The sequence below is a fragment of the Pogoniulus pusillus genome, chromosome 20 (genome assembly GCF_015220805.1).
Source record: "Pogoniulus pusillus isolate bPogPus1 chromosome 20, bPogPus1.pri, whole genome shotgun sequence".
NCBI classification, from domain to species: Eukaryota; Metazoa; Chordata; class Aves; order Piciformes; family Lybiidae; genus Pogoniulus; species Pogoniulus pusillus.
This window is the reverse complement of record NC_087283.1, coordinates 1,015,140-1,037,066: the sequence shown is the minus strand read 5'-3', so window position 1 is coordinate 1,037,066 and position 21,927 is coordinate 1,015,140. Positions and strand designations below refer to the sequence as shown.

Genomic DNA, 21,927 nt, shown 5'->3' with positions numbered 1-21,927 from the left:
CCCCCCAAGGGCTCCCATTGGCTGCCGGAACCCTCGCGCACGCCTCATCCGCGGCAGCTGCCTGCGGCGCTCGCTGGGCGGAGCAGGGCCGAGCGAGAGGCGGAAGGATCCGGCGGCACTGCGGCCACCCGAGGAGCCCGTCCCGAGCCGGAGCCCGTCCCGAGCCGGAGCCCGTCCCGAGCCGGAGCCCGTCCCGAGCCGGAGCCCGTCCCGAGCCGGAGCCCGTCCCGAGCCGGAGCCCGTCCCGAGCCGGAGCCCGTCCCGAGCCGGAGCCCGTCCCGGCGGGGCTGCAGCGCTCCCGCAGGGTTCTGGCCCCAGCATCCTATATCCCATCCCCCCTGCAGAACGCGGTAGTTACTTCACGGTTAGGTCGTTCCCCAACCCCAGTCAGGGCCGCCCGCAGTCGTGTCGTGCTCCGGCCGCACACGGCAGCGGTAGCCACAATAAATGACGTCGCGCAGGCCGAGTGGGTTGAACAGTTTATTCGGGTTTAAAATTAAAAATAATAAAGTTTAAAAAAAAGAAGGAAAAAAGAGGGAAACCCTCGCTGGCATGGGGCAAGTACACGGAAGGTCGCCATGCCGCTGCCTGCCGCGCACACCGCACCCACCCGCACCCCACGCTTCATATCCCCTCGCAGCCTCCACCACCGTTATTTACAACTCCTGGCGTTTAAATAAGCCTGAGCCCCCTGACAGCATACAAAGTTATTATTGCAACAGGACAGCACTCGCCGCTGTGGCCAAACACCTCAGAGTTGCCCAGAGTCACGGCGTGTGGGTCCCAAAAGGCGGCGCCGTTAACATGCAGAAAACATGACTAAACAAGAGCTGCTAACTTCTACTTGACCTTAAGGAGGAAACCAATTACAAAATACTTCCTTGTAGTGCTATACAAAAGTTATAAAATTAAGATTCTATCAACCACTTTTAAATATTTCAATCTTGCACCAGTGCAGTTCTCCACATCTTTATCACCACTAAACATTTTATAGTGAAAAAAGGAAAAAGAAAAATCAGCAAATTAGATCAAAATGTTGTTTGTTTTTAAATCTTTGGATCCCTTTATTCCTGTGGCCTTCACATACATACACAGACACAAGTGACCAGGTTTCTAGTTCAGCATATCAAAAAGCAGAAACCAGTCCTTGAGAATTGGCAGGAAGTCCACACACTGTCATCTGTGACTCCAGGGTCTCAGAACCAGAGTCCTCCTGTCTCCCAGCTACGGTCTATCAAAATGCAAACAACTTCAAACACTAAGAATTCTTTAAATCGCTTATGTCTACAGGTATTACAACAAAGTTAACATCTCAAGAGTCGACAAACGGAGACGTACTGCTGCCCCAGGCATCGCAGGAGAATCAAACACTTGAGTGCCTGGGCCATCATTTAAAAAAGTTAATATTTATCACTAAATAAAATCAACTGCAAATTTCGATGTAGGAAAATTAACTCTCTCCTTATTTGAAAATACCTCCTGAACTGGGTCAAATCCTGCAACACGCCAGAAACTCCCAAATCAAAACCTTGCCAGAGAAGAGTCTATCCAGTTTCACGCTGCGGAAGAACAATTTCCAAGCTTCGTCACAGTCCACATATAAAATCAAAGCTTTCAGCCCGAAAAGCTGCTACAGAAAGGAAACCAAATCCCAACTAAAACTCAGCGTTCTTCAGCATATCGACCTTCTGCAATAACACAGTATGTTCGCCCACTTAAAAATGTTTATTCTTTAAAAAATTAGTTGCTTTTTATACAGCTATACAAAGTCTGTGGTGTTTCTTTGGCAATGGGGTATCACGGAATTTTACAACTCTATAAAAAGGTTCCTTTGCCTAAGAAACAGTATTTACTGTGTGTACATATTCGACCGACAAAGCAAGCTCTCTACTCTCCAGCACCCTGGTTGATAAAGTACAACTATCTCAAAAGGGCTACCACGGGGTTTCCAAAAAACAACCTTCAGTGGATCAAAACACTCACAGTATCGACGGCCTTCTGCATACAATTGTCCTTACAACTTGAAGCAATTATCAAATACGGTTTAGTAATACCAAAAAAATCCTTTCGGTGATGAAAAAATACTTAAACTCCATCCAAGTACTGCCTTAGAATTAACTATACATAAGAAATTACTCCTCCTCCTGTCTCAAATCTATTTAATGCTCACTGCTTGCAAAGATGGCCATTTTTTCAAAAGGAACTGCATTACACCCCTCTGAAATTAAATAGTTAAATCCCAGTGCTGGTGACAAGTGTACAGCAAATCAACTTCATTCTTTGCAGAGATTAAAACGCATCCTCTGGATCGAGAAGATCGAGACGTTCCCCCGGGCTCAGCTTTCTTCTAGACTACGCAGCCACTTTGTTGTCTTTCTAGAGGAAACAACAGGACAATGTTAATGGCAGCTGTGCAAGGCAGACAGCAGAAGTGAATCTGGGAGAAGATGCAGAGTCTCCCCTGCACCAACAGTTTAGCACCTGGCCACAGCAGTCTCAGCCCACCAGGTACTCAGCCAGCTCCTCACTTCTGACTGCATGTGTCACACAACACAATGGCACACAACAGGGGTTAGAGGGACCTCCAAAGATCATCCAGTCCAACCCCCTGCCAGAGTAGGGTCACCCAGAGCAGGTCATACAGGAATGCAACCAGGTGGCTTTGGAATGTCTCCAGAGAAGGTGACTCCCCAGCCTGGCCAAGTGCTCTGTCACAGTGAACAAATTCTTCCTCATAGAAAATCCTTCAACTACCTCCTGCCCCTCTGGAAAACTGAAATTCTCTCATTCAGTCCATAATTAGATCTGATATTTAGGCCCTCTTCCATCCATGCTCAGCTGCCAAGAATTTCTCTGCAGCACAGCACTAACTGTTGCAAACCAATGAAGGAGTAAAACCAGTGAAGGAGTAACCAAGGGACACTCAGGACTCGAAGGCTTCCCCCAACCCTTTCTCTTCAGAGAACAAAGATCTTGTGTTGCAAGGCTCACTGAACTGACTGCTCAGGCAGCCAGCTACCAGAAAAGGTTGTTGTGTGGCAGTCAGCATAGTACAAGCCTACACTTCCTTGCAGCAATCTGGTTAATTTCGTTGGTTACTGACACTGAGGAGTGTGCCAGGGGTTATTTCTGTTATTCCAGTCGAATCTACATGCTGCATATCAAGAAAAATGGCTTGCACTGAAATTATTACAAGATTTGGGTTTGGCAAGCAAGTGAGCTCTGCTGACAGAATTGCTATAACCAACGAGCTTTCGCGGAGAGGAGAAGTCACATAACTCCCAACGGAAAAAAGGCAACTAAGGCAACACTAACTCAGAACGCATCATCTACCTAGCTGTGACTGCCAACTCCGTCCTTCCTCCGAAGGGCTGGTTTGGGGGGGGGAGTTACCACCTTCAAGAGGACACAGAAAAAAAGCTGTCTTCACAAGGTTACAGAAGCAGCCAACAGTGTAACTCCAGCGCAGAGGGAGAATATGCTTCCCAGCCAGCACAGCTCTTGCAGACGGCATTCCTGCTTCTAAGCTTACACGATGATGTAAGCATCAGGTACCCTCAATGAGCAGTTAGGTGCTGGCTTGTGCAAAACGCTTAAAGCAGCTTCAAGATTCACTCAGACTGCAGTAAAAATAAAACATTGGTGCTTTCCAGAGATGAATGGGATCGATGGGATGGGCAGGAGGCTTTTCCTCTGAAGCTTTTGTGTCTTATGTCCAACCGTTCCTTTTTATGGAGTGACCAATCCTGCCTCAGCTTTCCCAACAGCCACTGGGCGTAATTATGGGAAGGTAAGAGTTTAAAAACGGTTTAATGGGACCTAACAGTGCTCAAATATTTTATCTCCCTTTTTGGAAAGGGCTTTTGCTCTGCTTCAGCAGCCTCAATTGTGTGAAGAGTTATGAACGATCTTAGAAGCCCTCAGGCTTTGTACCACCTCATCCAGACAGCATTCCAAGAAGCTGCACACAAGTTAAATGACTCCCTCTCAATCTTTACATTTTACAATAGTACTTAGAAAAACGCTTGCAATTCACATTTCTAACACTTGTATTTCATCTGCAGAGCTTTCACTCGTTTTTCGCCTTCCACACACCAAATCCATCTGTAAATCAGGTATTTAGGACAAGTTAAGAAAGGTAGCTTTTAGTTTAGGTTGCTGTTGATAGTACAACGATGCTCTGTAATTAAAATTTCAGAGCACCTACAAAATAGTACTCAAGAAATTCCAGTTCAACACCAGACCTAAAAGCAGGAGGCTATTTACCACTCATTCCCAAGAGCAGTGGATCAGGTCACAGCACGATTAAATGTGGTTTACCCTATATTCAAAGTCAGCAAACTCTCTGCCTCCACGGCCTCCTCTGAATCCACCACGAAATGCTCCTCGGGGGGCAGTGAAGCCACCTCTCCCACCTCCTCGGCCTCTTCCACCTCGGAAGCCAATCCCTCCCCTGCCTCTGTAGCCTCCGCGGCCGCGGTTAGGACGCAACGGTATTCCAAAGGTCTCAGCATTTAATCTCCTTTCCTCAGCCCAGGTGGGTCGCCGTTCCCTGCCAGGCAGAAGCAACAAGGACCGTTTCAAAACGCACCACAGAATGCCTGCCTCAGCCAGAGCTGAGGGGAAATAAAAAAGGAGACATTAGTTGCATTCTGAACCTCCGCAGCATCCCTTCCGCAGGAATCTAGGTGTCTGCCACAGCTCATTTAAATGAAAAGGGAGATGTTCCAGCAGCATTCATTATACATTAATTATGCTCTAAGAGTTCCCCACAGAGAAGGACACAGACTGTATCCTCTGCACACAGCACCAAGGAATAAATAATAAAAAATAGCTGTCTGCAATTCAGAACAAGAAAGAGAAACCAAGAGCTTACAGTTACAGATACTGACTTATTTTCAGTTGTCAGTACAACAAAACAATTCTCTCCTCCTCCCCCCCAATTCAAAATAGGTCAGTAATCCACATCATCTGGTCTGATAAAACAGCAACAGCAAAAGATAAGCTTTGCTCTTCCTGCCCATTGGCCACTACTGGCCAAGATGGTTGTGCCTCCTACTCACAAACTGTTCCCAAAGCACAGTCATCATACATTTAACTCAGGTGGTTATTTAGCAGCAACACTCCCAAAGAGTAAAACCCACTTTAGTACATCTGGAAGATATTCTAGAGTATGTACACTCAGCTTTAAGAGTATGGTTCTAAGCCAACATTAAAAATCTCTTCCCACTAATGTGTTACGCTTGCCCACAGAAGGATTCATTTGCCTGGGATTCTGCAGATGGAATAAGCTTTCTCCACTATGGATTCAGCAGTGACTGTAATGAGTACTGCTGCCACTGCCTTATGGCTGAAACATGCCCTAAGTCGACTAACAGCTTCCCCTTGCAGGCCATACCTATTGTCATCACAGGAGATGTTATCGAAGAAGGATTTGGTTTTGTCATAGTAACAGTTGGGTCCAAGTGGATCCTCCTCATCAGCATTCCCTTCGCTGTTTTGGGTATCGACACCTGAGTCACCTTTGTCTTCTCCATTCACAGGCTTCTCTGGTTTTTCAAGTTTGTCTTCTGGAAAGTAAAAGTAAACAGAAGCTTTCCAGCCCATCATACTAAGCAAAACAGCACTGGCAACTCACCCTCGGGCAGACAGGCACAGACTATACTGAATGCTCAGAAACAGAGAAACTCCTCCAAACCTCAGTATGGAAGTCAGATAATCTGACATACAAGCTGGGATGTTCTGCTGCTGCTGGCGTCTGGCTTCAGGCTTCACTGTTATCTCCCTTAAGACCAGGGCTGGCATTCAAGATATTACACTGTCAACTGTCTCTATGATCGATTTCTTTCCTAACGGCACCCCAAGTTCAGCTTCCTGTTTTGACTGCTACTGGAAGAGAAGCTGATGGTTCAAAAGAATGAGCTATTAGAATCTTTACGTCTCCTTTCTGTGCTCTTAAATCTCACCATGCTGTGCATAAACTTCAGATAACCAGCTTGATTTTACCACAACATACACAAAAACGGCCACTGTCTCAGAAAGTACTTCCTTTATAGTTAGCTTTCCCTCGCCTCTTTATTATCCTGAAAAAAAGAAATAGTACGGACAGTAATCTGTCAGCCCCTTTAGAAATGATCCAAAAAGAAGCAAGCACCAGAGGAAAAGAATCCTATGTGACTGGTGGTTCTTATCTACGCTGAAATCTGACCACTTATTCCTGCCCTTTATTTCCCAGCTTCTTAGCCCATCATTTACTGAAAGAGAGAACTCCTTACTTTAACCTGTAACAATTCGTCCAAAAATAGTAGCTGGAGTGTAATGAACAGGTGGCTGGTCACAAGAGAATGAGGTAATTAAAACAGAAGCTTGCTGGAAAACAAGACAGAAGTGCTGGCAGTGTGGATTACAGAGTCAAACTACTCCTGCATTTCCTTGGAAAATGGAACAAAGAATTGCTAGGAACTTGCTGAAACGCCTGTGCATCCTCCAGCAATGTTCTGATCCCCAACTTTTACTTTTTAATCTATTAATAACTGTAAATATAAAACACAGGTTTTCTTTTATCACATATTTTCCAGAGCTCAACAGCTATTTCTCAAGTAATCTGCATTTCTAACTAACAAACTTGTCAGAACATGATGTATACTTGCTAGTGGAAATTCCTTCAAAACTCAAAAGGTAACTCAAGTATTCAATTAGATGATCCCAGTCTGTTCATGGATTTCTAGCGGGATATGCCACTTAAAACTTGCTCTCCACGGTAGGAGTAAAACAGCAAGATGGTTTTTGAATGCTTGGATCTAAAGCAAAAATTAGCTTACCTTTCAGTTTAAGTTTATTATGAAATTCCCTATCAATTTCTTCCTTGTTGAACTGTGCATTTGCACTTTCAAAGTCAAAGTCCTTCTCAAACTTCATTGGACCATCCCTCCTAATACCAAATCTTCCTCGGCCTCCTCTGTGACCTCCACGGCCTCTCCGTACTGCAGGTGCACCTGGAACTGAAAAGAGGGCAAGCCTGTTTGGCTTTGTTTTTTTGAAGGTGGAGAAGGTGGTTGTCTTTTTGAGTGGGATGTTTTGTTTTTCAGTTCCTGGGGTGAGAGGCTTCATGCATCCTCTTCCTACACTTCTGTCGTTAAACATCCTGTCCAAGCAGCTTGGAATTTGTAAATTCAGTTACAGTAATTACGTCAGGGCCACAAAGGAGAATAAACAGCACTGATGGGTGGCAGAAGACTTTCTACAAGTCATTAGATGCTCCTGGGAGAGGAGGCAAAGTGCTAGTGGCTTTGCAGGCAGGACTTTTTGTAGAAAGGTAACAAGTCTTATTTTATGCTACTGTATTTATACATCCATGAATACTGCTTACTTTTGCATTTAAATAGAGCAACTAGAAGAGATTTTTCTGTCTAACATTAACTTCTTGTGCTTGTGTTATTCTGACCCAAAGCAACGTTACTGCTGCCCACAAGAAATAATTATGTGAAGGCATTCTAAATACTTAAATTCTTCATTACCAAAATGTGAGCTGCAGGATTTCTGGATGCCAGGAACAAAGGCCTAGCACCTGACAAAAGTATACACAGTGCTGCATTTTAGCAGACTTTTAAAACCCACCATGGAGTCTGAACACACTGAGAGCTATTTCTCAAAACAAGATTTACCAATTTGTCGTTTGCTTTCATTTCTGAGTTCATTTTCTGATCTTGAAACCTTGTGTGCTTCAGCTAAAGTCGGGAATAAAAAAATGATTGGTTTATCCAATTAGGTATTTTTGATCATACTTTTGTATATAGTTACATAGTTCAGATCTTAAAAAAAAAAACCCCAAAACCTGTAAAAGTGAACCACAGCTTTAACTCATAAAGGAAAAAAAAATCAGAATATATGCTTGACTTTAAAAAGCTATATATATAATCCAGGTCTCTGCTGACCAGCCTACCAGCAATGGAGGGTAGGACAATTCCTACAGGTAGCCCTTAGAAGAGCATTTCCTATGTGTATGGAAGACGACAAGCCGTGTGAAAATGATCCAAAGATACCTCGTCTGTGCTCTTGATTCTCTAATGATTTTTGACTAGCAGACACCAAAGGTCTGGCTGGGACAGGACTCCTCCTCCCAACTGCTGCTGAAGCAGGCAAGTGGGCTGAAGCTGTCTGAACTGCTTGTTCCATGGTGGGGCTCCTTCTCAAATGATCAATCTGAGGGCTTGAACGACCTGGGAAAAAGACAACCCAAAGCCCAATGAGTTATTTCTCATCTATAAATTTGCATTACTGTCTCGACCAGTCTAGGTTGACAGATGTGACTGACTTACAGTCAAAACAGCTGTGTCCAAAGAAGAAATGATATTAAGAAATAAATATTTCTGCATCCTCAGATCCAAAATAGAGGATGTCCAGCAATTTGCCTTCCCCCTATCTATATGAAAAAGATGGGTAGAACAACTAATCCCTATCAACCCATCCATGGAGAGTATTTAGGTGTGGAATGAAGTTTTTTGATTGACTGGTGGTAGAAATATTCCTCCTGTCTCCATAGAAAGCAGAGCAGAAAGTGACTGCTCTCAAAGGCAGACAGTTATGATACTGAAATTTCATTTCAACTAGTGCACTCTCTTGTATCATCACCACAAAAGAAATGAACAGTGGCGGCTACTGCCAAGCATAATGCAGATGAAGGAGCAATGAAAGCTTCCCCACAAAGTGCTGTTCATGTATTTCAACCTGCAATTGAATTATGAGTGAGTAGATCCAGAAGTATGTTTATAATGGTGACACTTGATCTGTCCAGACATGTTTACTACACCATATAGGTAAATCTACTAAGGACTGACACTCCGGACCCAGTGAGTCAAGAAAAAAAAAAAGTAGCATCCCTTTTTAAAAAAAATAAACGAAGTAAGACAAGAAAAACACCCCCTAAAAATCCCTCAAAGCAACCACACCACATTTGCCATCCACAAAGATGACAAATCCTTTTAAAAGAAAGATCTTATCTTGCTGGTGCCCCACAGGAAATGCCATGGCACAATGAATGTCCACCTGGAGCACTCCTCAGACAGTAAGTGCAACAGTCACAGAGATTTTAACCTCACCTGCAGAAAACCAAAGCTACTCTTTCAGCAGAGAAACAGCAAAAATTCAGCATCTTCTCTGCCATCAATTAATGCAACCAAGTAGAACTTTCTGTTGCAAGTCTGCCCAACCACTCCTAGAAAGCAGACCAAACTGCTACACAACTCTCAACCACAACTTAGGAACAAACCTGTTTGCTCTAAGTAAAGTGTTTGCCTTCTAAGGTGACACAAGTAGCATTAGGAACATATCTTAGTACACACTTTTCCATGCAGCAACTAAGAGTGGAAAAGCAAGGAACATCTTTTGGATTTTGAGGAGCAATCTTAACACATTCTAATGTAAAGCAAGAGTGAGAGTACTCAACATTTAATTTCTTTTTTCTTCATCATTCCTTTTTGCTTCTTTTTCCAGTGTAACACAAACTATCCACAGATTCTATTATTACTAAATTGACTTAACTGTCACGTCATCTTCTCTACAGGCAATCAGGCCTGCAGTTAATATTATTTATGTAAAAATACATTAACTAAAATATCACTGGGGTAAAGATTTAAAAATTGTAGGCTGAAAGACTTCACAATTCAATCAGCATGAAGAACCTTGAGTTTTGTCATCTAATCAATAAAACTAGACACTGAATTTTTGTAGGCATTTGCTTGCTACCATTACTCATCTAAAGTAAATCCTGCTCCTCAATATGGAGGCTTTAAGGGTACCAGCAAACATGCTGCTAATAGCTGCCTATGCAGCACACCAAGATGTGCATGTTTAAAGAGCAAGTACAACGCTTCTCAGCGCTTTCTGCTTTTAATACCAAGCGTTTTCATGACAGAATTCAGTTGTCTGGTTAGCATTTCTGGTAACCACCTACATCACAGGGGCATGACTGGTTAAAAAAAGATCCAAGAGTTGTTCCAAAAGATTTACCTTGAGACATCTGTGTTTTCAGTGATCTCCCATCTGTTGTAAATGCAGAACCAACTGCAGTACTTTGGGACATGCTGGTGCTGGCTGAAGAGTCTGTTCCAAAAGATGTTAAAGAACCTCCTGCTTTAAAGAAATACAATTGTAAAACCTGGTTTAGAGTATTTTCCTGTATTTTTTTAAATTAGCACTAAATGACCAATGAAGTCATATTAGGCAGTTATTCTAAAACACACATAAGTCTGCCCTACCCATAGACTCAAGTTTAATGTAGTATATGTGTTTATAGTAAGTTAGTAAGACTGTAGTGTCTTGATTCATTCGATCTAAAAAAAACCAGACAGCTTTAGGAGCACTGCTAACTTTGGTCAAGCATGAGCACAGCACAGTCACAACAGTATCTTACAGAGTAATAAACAAATGTGATTTGCATGTATTACCACTTTGCATCTTTTAAACAAAAATGACAGTCACAACTTAACTCCTATCAAGTTCTGGCCAATTCTCTAGCCTTCCCTTCACATGGCTAACATTCTCAGTACCAGGACTAACACTGACACCACTGCAGTTACAAGAATCCAAGTTTCTTTGTGAAAATAAAAGGGAAATAGAAAAAATAAAGGGAGGAATGAAAGTCTGTTGGAGAGTCTCAGAGAGCATCTGCAGTAAAAATGAGAGACTAATCCATACAGCTCACAAATCCCTCAAGCACATACTTCACACTAAGCTACCATCTCATGACTAGCTGCAAAACTGTGCTGGCACATGGAGTGCTGACTAACCCAAAACCCTTGGTTAGGGCACACACCACCTGAGCACCTAGGATACCACATCAGCAGCACAGCTACAGGGCTTTTGTGGAGCTGCCTCTTCTACTTGTGAAATACTATCAAGATGATGGATGTAATGAATTTATCTCTGAAACTGAATGAATTCATGATCATAGGAAGCCTTCCCCACTCCTCCCGTGAGATAGTGTGGTTAGTTCTTAACCATCTGCTTTCATTTCAGTGTCAATCACTATAAACAACTCTATGCTTTTGAGCTAAACTGGAGGACTGACACAGACTCAAGACCTTGAATGGTCTCTGCTGACTGCCTATGCATACACATGCAGCTTCACTTACAGGAAATACCAGACAATATAATGAACATACCAACTCCAACAGCACCAAACTGCTGTCCCACCAGCGGGCTCGGACTGAACTGACTGTATGCAGGCATTCTGCCAAAAGGACCATAGGACCCCACAGACTGGAATGAAGATGTGGTAGAAGATCCTAGTGAAGACTGAAGACAAAGTATTTTAATTTTTAAACACTCAGAGAGCACTTAAAAGCTACCAGGTTGTATCTTCAGCCACAAAAATCTAAACATATGGTTTGACTTACCTGAACAATAGCTGGGTCCTGTGGCAAAGAACATTGAGGCTTTGGTGGCTCACAGACAGTTAGGTCTTTAATGTCACTGCCACGGAATATAATGTACTCAAAGACTTCATCACGAGGTGGTACAGGTCTATCAGTTGGTCTATCTTCTGTACCAAAGGAGCGAACTGAAAAATTGGAGAGAAAAAAAATAAGAAAATAAAAACACTGCAATATATTTGAAACCTTTTTGACGAAGAGACCAACAGTTTTAAACAAAAAGAGTTCTATCTTGTCGAGAAAAAAGCCTAATTAATGACAGTTAATTACCAACTGCTCAGACAAGTAAACTGATCTTTAAAATTTCAACTAAAGCAGAAGGGCATCTCTTTTCCCCCTTCCTGGGACATCGCTTATACTGAATATTTAAACTGATTTTTGATGACAAGGGGAAGCAGCAAAGTGGTGTTTTGCTAAGTTAACACTTTCTATACACTATAGCAACACAACACCAGGAAAGGCTGGCAGTTCAGTCATTCGAGTCAGGGGAGTTTACATAGTTCGTATTCTGCACTTGCAAATCAAGGGGAAAAAAACCCAATCTAATACCACTAGAAAACAGAATATTAAAAATTACCAAAAGGAAAGTATTTTTCGACAAATTCAAGGTCTGAATCCAGGCTTAAATAAAAAGGAGAAATTTCTGTCAAATTAAGTAATCTGACAGGGGCATAACTGTGTTCCCAGGCAGGCCTGCAGAGTGTGCAACACAGCAAGACAGTAAATGTGCTTTCAAGTACTTAGCTGAATTCCAACAGCTTTCATATTGCACAGTACTGAAGTTTATCGTGCTCTTCCCCTTTGGACTACATATAATCACTACCACTGTATACAGACAGCATCACTTTTACTACTGTCTCAGAGACTTTACCTCACCTTCAGACTTCTGATCCTAGGTGAAGATAAAATGAAACAAATGAAAAAATGTGGAGATAATCTCCAAGAGCTAGTTCTGTAAGCAAAAACTAAACAATGGAGAACAAAAAAAAAACAACGACAATTATATTGTACTGAACATCAACTTGCAGCAGCTTTAACAAACCCTTGACTACTGCTGCTCTAATCTTTTAAGAAGTTTTTGTCTGCTTTGTAAGGTACTACAGATTATGCTGAGAAAACATCTGTATTTTGCTTTAATTTACCAGAATTCCGTTTTCAGATGCATCAACAATTTGGAGACATCATTAGGCACTTATTTGCAGCCACAAAATCATTAGTCAAGAAAAGCAGTTTCCTGTAGAGCTGTATAAAGTGACACTGAGTCATTTCTCAGGCTGCATCAACCATCTTCCATCACTGTTGCTTCTTCTAGTACTGCATAAACAGAGCTTATGAGTCAAGGATTATAGATCTTTTTGAGAAGCATAATTCAGAGGTAAAGAGATGAACTTGACACTATATTAAAAATTAACATTAAGTAGTTATAATTACTTTGTTCCTACTTAAATCATCTACTGAGCTGAACTGAATCAACTTTCTCTTTCTGTGGATCTGAAGGCCTGCTCTGGATGGTACTATGAAACATAAAAGACACACATTGTTAACTGAATTTCCATCTTTGATATAAGCTAGATCTTATATAAAGAAATAAAATCTTTATATAAGATAAAGAAAAAAAGAGAGCTGAAACTGAAGAATTTTCAGAAATTAACTCAAAACAATAGAGAATAACTTAACACCATTATCAATTGGTCACGTGCATTACAGTAGCTCACCCTGTTGCTTTTTCGCCATTAGGCTTTTATATTTCACTGTACTGACTAAGGATCCACCTTCACCTTCTGGCAGCCCTATCTATTAGAAAACTAGTAAATTAATTTGGCATTTCATTCCAGCATTCGACCTGTTTTCATGAGTAAAACTAAGGTTGATTTTGTGTTGCTTCTCTCTATCCCACACTGAAATGGTTTCTCTAGTAGCCATTTTGTCTACATAGGTGCACAAAGTCAGCCAGAGTGTAATCAGTAAGTCATTGAAGCATTTTACTTTCTAGATGAAGGATCTAAGCAGTAGCAACAGCACACACAAAAGAGGTGGTAAACTACAGGATCACATGTCACTTTTACATAGAAATAAAAATCTGATGAACTCCCAAAAACTACAATGCAACTTTTAAGAGATCCAGCTGCTTATGCAACTAGATCAAAACACCGATAAGGCAGTCAAGGGCTTTACAGTAAAACATAATGAGTTGCTACTTAAGAGTCTGGATTGTTTTTCCCCTATTTCTCCCAGCCCCAAACCAAACTCATTTTAGTGCAACTTTCTGAAAAACATAATGACAATTTTGCCCAATGCAGATTAGCTCTGCTGGAGAGGGGTATGCAAACTCCTCTGATCTGGGGTACAATCTTCTCTCAGCCCACTGCAACAGAAAAACCCAAACAAAACACACACCTGATTTCTTTATAATGCAAAGAAGCAAAACTGCATGTGGCAGTCCAAGCAACCAGTTTTAGAATAAGGGCTACTCAGTATTTTTGCAGTGTCTATTCCAAGTAGGTCCTTCAGACAGTAGTAAAGGATAGAGCTGAACATTATTTTCAGTATTTTTCAAAGTGACAGCTATCTTTACAGTTTCTTCCCTCCTATCCTGGATTAGGATTTAACATAATGTGGGCTCACTGAAGCAAAAGGTCTAATATTACAGATGGCCAGTATGACAGCACTTTAGAAAGAAATAAGTTTTTACCACAGCTCAGCATTATCAAAAATACTACGTTGCCAGAGTATCATAAAGACAAAGTATTGGCGCGGCAGCAGTCCTACAGCTTTATCCAGCTCTGCCTCTTGGGATATTTCCTCAGACTACATCCTTCCTCCAAAACAAGGTGCAGTGCTTCAAACATAGCAAAATACTGAAGTGAGAGGAAAGGAAAATAAGCACATTAAAGATCATGTAACCTTGTAACACTTGTGAGGACTATGGTAAATCCATTTAAACTTACCCTGTTTTTCCCTTTTAGTTATTTAATTTCCTATGAGCTACACTGGCTTAGGGACTTGCAAACAAAAAGGCATATTAAATGCAAACTTAAATGTGTGTATTTACACTGACAAAAGTAAGTAGCTAGCTAGAAAGAAACTGACACTGTGCAGTCTGACAGGATTGATGTATTTGACTACATCCAAGTAGCTCCACTGATATCTGACTAATGTGCTGCAAGTGAGTTTTAGTAGAGATTTCAACTGACTTCAGTGTTACTACTACACTGTATTTTAATGTATATTACTGTATTACGCTACTATAGCATCTAAGGGAAACTTTGCAACTTTCCCTATCAGTTAGATTACCTGTTGATTAACACAGAAAAACACTGTTTATCAGAAGCCAAGCTGTATGTTCAACTGACAAAAGAGGATTCTGCTCCCATGCAACAAACTACTGTGGATATGCAGTTTAGTCTCCGTAGGCAGCACTGACACTAGCTTAGCAGCCAGACTCCATTGGTAGCACACAGAGAAACCAGTCTGCCCCCGCTCTGAAAGCATCCGTGAGAAGCATGACTAGAATTGGACCACTACCACCAGAAGAAATAAATTTTCATCACTATGTCTCTTCAAAACATCACATCCCTTCCCCTGCACACGCGCCTGCACACCACATTACAGGAAAAGTATTACCGTGAAGGAGCCAGCTTGTGAGGGGCTCACAGCTTCAAAACAATTAACTCACTCTTCACCCCCTTGCTCAAAGCGGTAGTGAGTTAACAGGGAGACAGGAGGGAAGCAGCCAGGAGCGGGCTCTGACAACAGGAGATGTTCACATTGTGACATGCTACATACAGGGTCAGTATGGCACATGTGCCTTAAACCTCAGTACATATAGGGAGTGTGTCACTGAAATGACTAAAACTTAACTTCCTAAGAACTTCAGAAAAATTTAACTCTCCCCTTCCTGCTCCCACTCTTGCATGATAAGAAATGCTCAAGTCTTCACATATAACTTTCTTCTGCCTACATTTCTGAGGTTTTCAGCAACTAATAATGAGCAAAATTCTAAAAGAAAGATTAAGTTTTCTCTTTTGTGTGTTGTTAGCCTATGGCAAACACAATCACAGGTGGCTGAAAATGCCAGTAGTTTAACTACTTCTTAAAATACTGAAAGCTGGCCCGTTATTATCTGTTAATTATAACACTGTAACTGCAATTTTCAATGGTCCAACAGCTGATAAGTGAAAACTGATGCATTAGGCCAGTATATAATGAGCATACTCACAAGGCTCAAGATTCCCAACTGCTGGCAAGGAGTAAAGCCTTTTCTAACCTGATATGGTCACTCTACCATAGCTTAACTACAGTACAAATCTACCCTTACATTGGTGCCTTGAAACAGAAAGACATTACGTATTTTCAGTGCTGTAACATGTAAGATCAAACACAATCCTTCATACTATTCTCTAACAGCCCCAGGGAGGACAGTAACCACTTTACAGCAAAGCCTGCACAGCATTCAGCACTCTTATTAAACTGATCAGCTGTAAAGATTTTTTTTAAATGACATATGAATTAGAAGTATTAACTAGAAGGACATCCCAAACTGAAACCTGAAAATGAGTGGGTGGATTTTGGTTCCAAACAATAGCCCTGAAAAGCTGGCAATCCAAAGAAAACATCTATGCCAGTAACACAACCCCCTTGAATAGTTATATAGCCTGCTTCATATTTGGAATCTGATATAAAAAGGAGTTTTCTGTTATTTAAGTAACAAGGTGCTTTGTGAAAGGATGCATTGCTTTCCCCTATCAGGATGAAAACGTTCTGCTCAATGGTTAAACAGTTGCTATCTTTCTCTAAGTTGAAAGACAGAGGCCACAGCTTCTGCTAGTGGAAGGATCACATCTGATTAGAGAACTACAGAAAATCACTCCTTAGTAACTAAGAACTATGATCAGCATCCTATTAGACACCCAAAGAATCTTATTTCTACCAAAAATCTCAGAAGATTTACAGTAAATTAAAACACTCCACACGGACGACTTAATGAGATTTATCTCAAACTTCAGGTTAGCCCACACAAATTCTGCTGCTAGGCAAATCCACAATTATTCAAGAACAGATTCTATCTCTACTTTTCACTTGCTGCCACAAACAACTACAGTGATTTCAGTTAGGAAACAAATAATGGTTAAGACACCCTGCACTCAAACCAGGTAACAGTCGCATGAAGCCAGATACACAGCAACGCAACGGGAAACACCAACTCATCTTTTGGGCCTTTTTTTATCTCTTTCTGGCAGAAAGTTTGACATTTGTAGTAAAGATGCACTGTAAACAGCTGTGGTTTGACTTCTGGACTTACCACAGGAAGAAGAGATAACTGTAAATATGCTCAACATATTTACAGTTACAGAAAGTTCCAAAGGAAGCTCTGCTTTCACATACATGATTAACCATGCTTGTCACCTTACATACATGTTGTTGTGTCACATTCGCAGGAATAATCTGTCCTTTACTCAGAAACTTGAATATTCTAGAGCTGAGCATTTTACTCATGAGCACAGCAAACTGTTTTGTAGTCTAATTTGGTTATCAGCTTCCAGATTAATCTCAAGATTTTTGGTTCCAGGTGGCCTAGAAATACTGGTTTATTCTCCTCTGAATCATAACACTGTATTACAAAACACACATTCTTCAGCTAACTCAGCCAAGTTTTCTTAAAGCAAATGTAATGGTTTAGATTTACATTTCTGATGAGAGCCATGGGAAGAGAATAGATTAGATTTGTAACTGCAGTTTGCTCTGTCTTAAGTACGGACACTTTGGCACATACACTGTAGCATGAGCTAACCACTCTTGAGAAGCCATGCAACACTGGCTTGGCCAAGCTGCCTAATTTAGGGCAAGACTATCACAAGCTCCTCAAGGATGGGACTCTTCTAAGAGCTTTTGTGTGAACCTCAACAATCACATCATGCAACTGGAATTTCTAAACATTTATTTTTAATCACAGTGTTCAGCTTTTTCTCATACAAACAAATACCAGCTGTCCTTTTTAAACAAATAATGCAACTTCAGAAAGGTAACCTAATCTAAAGGCACCTTCTAAGTAAGCAAAAATCACACCACTAAAGCTGAATGCCCTATAAATGAACTAAGCAAACCTAGGACCAAACCTACTTAATATAAGGCGTTTCAAAGCACACTACTCCACAGGTTTACTCTTCTACACACCAACTATGGAAAAGATGACAGATGGCCATTATGCTAGAATGTGAAGCTTATCATATCAAACAGAACTGAATACTCTCAGACCGAACAATGACTAATTTTTTTCTCTTACCTAATAGCCGGATAACTCTCTGCTTTTACATATGCATTTAGATCATTTACCAAAACTTTACAGAGTCAAGAAGAAAATTAAATTCCACGAAGTTCTGCAGAATCCATTATAAACAAGTTGATAAGAAGTCTGACATAATGTTTTACCTGAATACTACACACTCAATACCACGACTAACATACTTGTGTTGAGTGTGCTGCCATGAGCAAGAAACAGCAAACTCCTTTGGATGCCCACTTTCAGAGACACTCTTTTTCACTCCTCCTAGTCTCTTTCTACTAGGTAAACAGATCTTCCCATGTTTCTCACACACGTATATTCTACAGCAAATACATTCTCAGGTCATTGTCTGTACTCGATTTCAATTCGCAGTGCTATACAGCTGTCTTTGTTGATAAAGTGGCAGTCCCAGGCTCCCCTTTAGACCCAAGCTGTCTCCTACTCCAGGATGCAGAAGACTTTAGTCGGATGCGGCCCTGGCCCCTGTATGTCTGAAATTCTTAAGCTGTAAAGAAATCCTCTTTCCAGCCTCCTCCTTCTGCTCCCTTTTACGCACTAATTCTGGACCATTTCCACCTCTACGGCCTCCACATCTCCACTCTTTTCAGGACTCCTTTGAGTAGCTCTTAAGTAGGTAACGTTCCTACCCCCTTTTCGCGACGGTCCCCCCGCGGCTGCTCCAAGCTTTCCACACTCCTTCCCACAGCCGGGGGTGCAGGGGGTGCGGCGGGCGCAGCGGCGCGGGGCCGGCGCGGCGGGAGCAGGCGCGGCGGGAGCAGGCGCCTCGGCAGCCCTTTCGCGCCGCCGATATCCCACCGCTTGCTCATTTCCACCTCCGCCCCGCTGCAGCCGCTCCGCCGGCAGGACGTGCCTCCAGCCCAAAGTACGCGGGATCTTCCAAAGCTCCGCCGAACCCGCTCACAGCCGCTGCTGGGCCTTCGTAGGCTGTAGGCCTCTCCCTCGTACTCTGGGCCTCCTCATCGACACAACGCCACGGACTACGCTGCCGCGGTTTCAGGTTCTTGCTCGATCCCCTACGGGGTCCCAACGGTCCCCACGCCGCTGCAGGCACTATGGATCCCGCTCCCCTCCCGCCCCATCCCCGAGGCGTTGCTGTGCCGCCAAGGCCTAGTCCTCTACCCAACCAGGTCCTTACCTTTGGCCAGCGCCACGGTAGAGTTCTCCGTGTCGATGGTGTACAAGATCCCTTCATAGCGGATCTCGGCCTTAGAGATAAGGCTGATCTTGCTCCCGATGTAGGGCGTCCCTCCGCTCATGGTGCTGGCTCCTCGGTCAGGGACACCTCCCTCCTCCCCTGCCGAGCGCTCCTGAAGCTGAGCACGAGCAACTAAAGACCCTCGGCTTAGAGTCGCAGCAGACGCTCTACTCCTCCCGCTACGAACCCGGCCTCGCACCGATCCGCCAGCGCCGGCTCTCCCTGCGCAGACTCCCTCAGCACAGCCCGCACCGAAAGCGCCCTGGAGCGCCCAACATGGCCGCCGCCTTCATCTTCCCTCAGAGCCGCCCCCCTCGCCCCAGCCGCGAAATGGGTGCCGGGAGCGGCGGCGATCTCGCGAGAGCTGGCGGCCGGGGGACTGCCGAGGGCGGGAGCGGCCGTTCGGGCCGCCCGGGGGTGCGCTCGGGGTGAGCTGCTGCCTCTGCAGCGGTTCGCGGCCGTTCGGGCCGCCCGGGGTGAGCTGCTGCCTCTGCAGCGGTTCGCGGCCGTTCGGGCCGCCCGGGGTGAGCTGCTGCCTCTGCAGCGGTTCGCGGCCGTTCGGGCCGCCCGGGGTGAGCTGCTGCCTCTGCAGCGGTTCGCGGCCGTTCGGGCCGCCCGGGGGTGCCGTTCGGGGTGAGCTGCTGCCTCTGCAGCGGTTCACGGCCGTTCGGGCCGCCCGGGGGTGCCGCTCGGGGTGAGCTGCTGCCTCTGCAGCGGTTCGCGGCCGTTCGGGCCGCCCGGGGGTGCCGCTCGGGGTGAGCTGCTGCCTCTGCAGCGGTTCGCGGCCGTTCGGGCCGCCCGGGGGTGCAGCGATGCTGCTGGGGCTGAGCTGCTGTCTCTGCAGCGGTTCGCGGCCGCGCTGCAGGTTGCCCGGCGGGCCGGGGCTGGCTGAACCGTGTCGCACTTTCCTTGCTTGGCGGAGCGATGGTGTGTGGGGCCTGTAGTGCCTGCGAGTCCTTCTCCCGGGCTGCTGCCCAGTCCGCCAAAAGTTGAAGGTCGCAGCTTGGAAACTCCGCCTCAGCATAGCCTGCGAACTGAGGGGGGTGTGAAAGCAGGTTTGGTGTTAGCTCTCTGGGCTGTTCGAGTGTTTTTGAGAGAGGACCGAGCTACCTGTCACTGAGCGAGTAATTCCTGTGAGCTTTAATCAGTTTGGAGTCCAGTCACACAGAGAGCTGCGGAGTCCAGACGATGGTAACTCTTTAGTTCGTGTTTCAAGGAGGATTTTGTTTTGCTTGGTTGGCAGTGTTAGGGTCTTGCCAAGCTACACTAAGGAATGTAGGTTCTGATGAAATCTTGACTAATGCATGGAATTAACTCTAACTTCCCCCTCCTTAGCACAAACAACCCCCCAGAGCCCCGTAATTTTGAGGCTGTACTTGAGTTACACACCTGACATTCAAATTGCAGATGAGGCTTTGACTGTTAAAATGTGAAACTGCTTCAGGCCTCCCTTTTTCTGTTTGTAGCCTAGAAAACTACATTCAGCAAACCCGAACGTCTGGGAAGGGCGCTGAATAGCTTCTGTTGCAGCAAAGGGACACTGATGTGTTGCAAAGGTTCAGCAAGTATTTTGTTCATGATAGAGATCTGCTTTGAAACACAACAGCGAGCCCTTCATTTTCTGGGAGAGCCCCTGTCTTCCTAAATAAGAGACGTACTGCACTTCTGGAAACTTGGTGCCCAAGTTCAGCTGACGGTAAAGTTACGGTCCACTTGAGTGCCCAGGGACTGGTATGCTTCTAGTGTGTCCCAGAGCACTAGAAAGATTTGGAAGCAAGTTCTTCAGTTACTGACTGCACATGCATGGCTGTATCAAGTCTGTAGAAGGCCACTCAAAAATGAACATTTGTACCTCGGCTCAACGTAAAGCTACTGTTCAGAAAAATGAAAGATACCCATGTCCTCTTGGAACAAAGGAGAGGGGGAGTCCTTGTGACTGTTTAGAGACTGATCCATCGCCAATTCTCAACCGTGGCAAAATAACATCAGTGAGAGAAGGTGGAGAACCTAGTGACAATCTAGAGGGTCAGCTACAGCCTGGTTTTCCTGCTCTTGCCTCCTTAAAGGAGAGCCATCAGCTTTGGATATGGATGGGACTTGGAAAAGGGGCAAACAGTTTGTGGGGAGGTTGCAGGGAAGTTGAGGACCTAGGCTGATGAAGAGAGGATACCAGGAGAAAGTGTGTATCAGGGAGGCCTGTGATAGTGATGTAAGAGAACAGAGAAGGGAAATACCTTGGAACAAGTGCCTGAAGACCCAAAGTGGCTTTGCTTTTTGCCAGCTTCTTCCTATGTTTTCCCTCATCTGCCTTTCTCAAAATTGTAGTCAGCAAGTCTCATTTAGAGAATTAGAGTTTCAAGGTTGTGTGGTGGAGCAGGAATTAGAAATGGATGTTTCTTTAACCTTGTGACAAAACAGGTGAGCACTTCAGGAGAGCATTCAAGTGGAAAACTGACAGAATTGGTTTTTAGGTGCCAACACGTGCACAATTTCTGAATGAGAAGTTGGCCAGGATGAATAAAAGGGAAAAAAGCAAAAAGCAGGAGAATATGCCCTTGAAAAACTTTTTAAGGGTTAAGTTAGAACCTTCTAGACATCAGTTTTTCCCAGGCGTCTCCATCAAGTCCTGTCTAGGTGAGCTCAGGCAAGTATTTACAATTGACTGCTGAACAAAAGCTGCTAGATTCCTATAAGCTGTATATAAAGAGGGAACTCCATTGCAACTGAGATACATGAAATTACATTTAGACTTCTTTCTAAACAGCTGGTGGTTACTCTGGCCTTGTGCTCCCCACTTTGTGGAATTACACTTCCTAATAGAAATCAGCAGTTGCAGTAGTTATAGCATAAAGAGAATTTCAATTGTATATATAAAAAAGTCCTATACATTTCTAAACGTAGTGGATACCATTTTAATGTTAAACTTAAGACTGTTAAATGGTCTATCTGGATGCGCTGAAAGTGGGTATTTGAAGAAAAGAGTGCTCCTTTTGAAA

General features: G+C 43.7%; 1 protein-coding gene across 4 annotated transcripts; it reads right to left on the bottom strand.

The window, feature by feature from the left end:
- Positions 1-467: 467 nt before the first annotated feature.
- LSM14A (LSM14A mRNA processing body assembly factor) lies at positions 468-19,262 on the bottom strand. 4 transcript variants are annotated; one of them, XM_064159888.1, is made up of 10 exons: positions 18,872-19,262; positions 11,397-11,560; positions 11,163-11,295; positions 10,009-10,131; positions 8,043-8,219; positions 7,665-7,727; positions 6,822-7,001; positions 5,399-5,570; positions 4,321-4,552; positions 468-2,376 (listed from the first exon to the last, which is right to left on the bottom strand). In XM_064159888.1, the coding sequence occupies exons 1-10, from the start codon at positions 18,990-18,992 to the stop codon at positions 2,353-2,355; spliced, it is 1,389 nt and encodes a 462-aa protein (XP_064015958.1). In that variant the 5' UTR covers positions 18,993-19,262; the 3' UTR covers positions 468-2,352. The 4 variants fall into 4 exon arrangements, with proteins under 4 accessions (XP_064015958.1, XP_064015959.1, XP_064015960.1 ...); XM_064159889.1 differs by having other exon boundaries at positions 10,009-10,128; XM_064159890.1 differs by having other exon boundaries at positions 10,009-10,101.
- Positions 19,263-21,927: the final 2,665 nt, after the last annotated feature.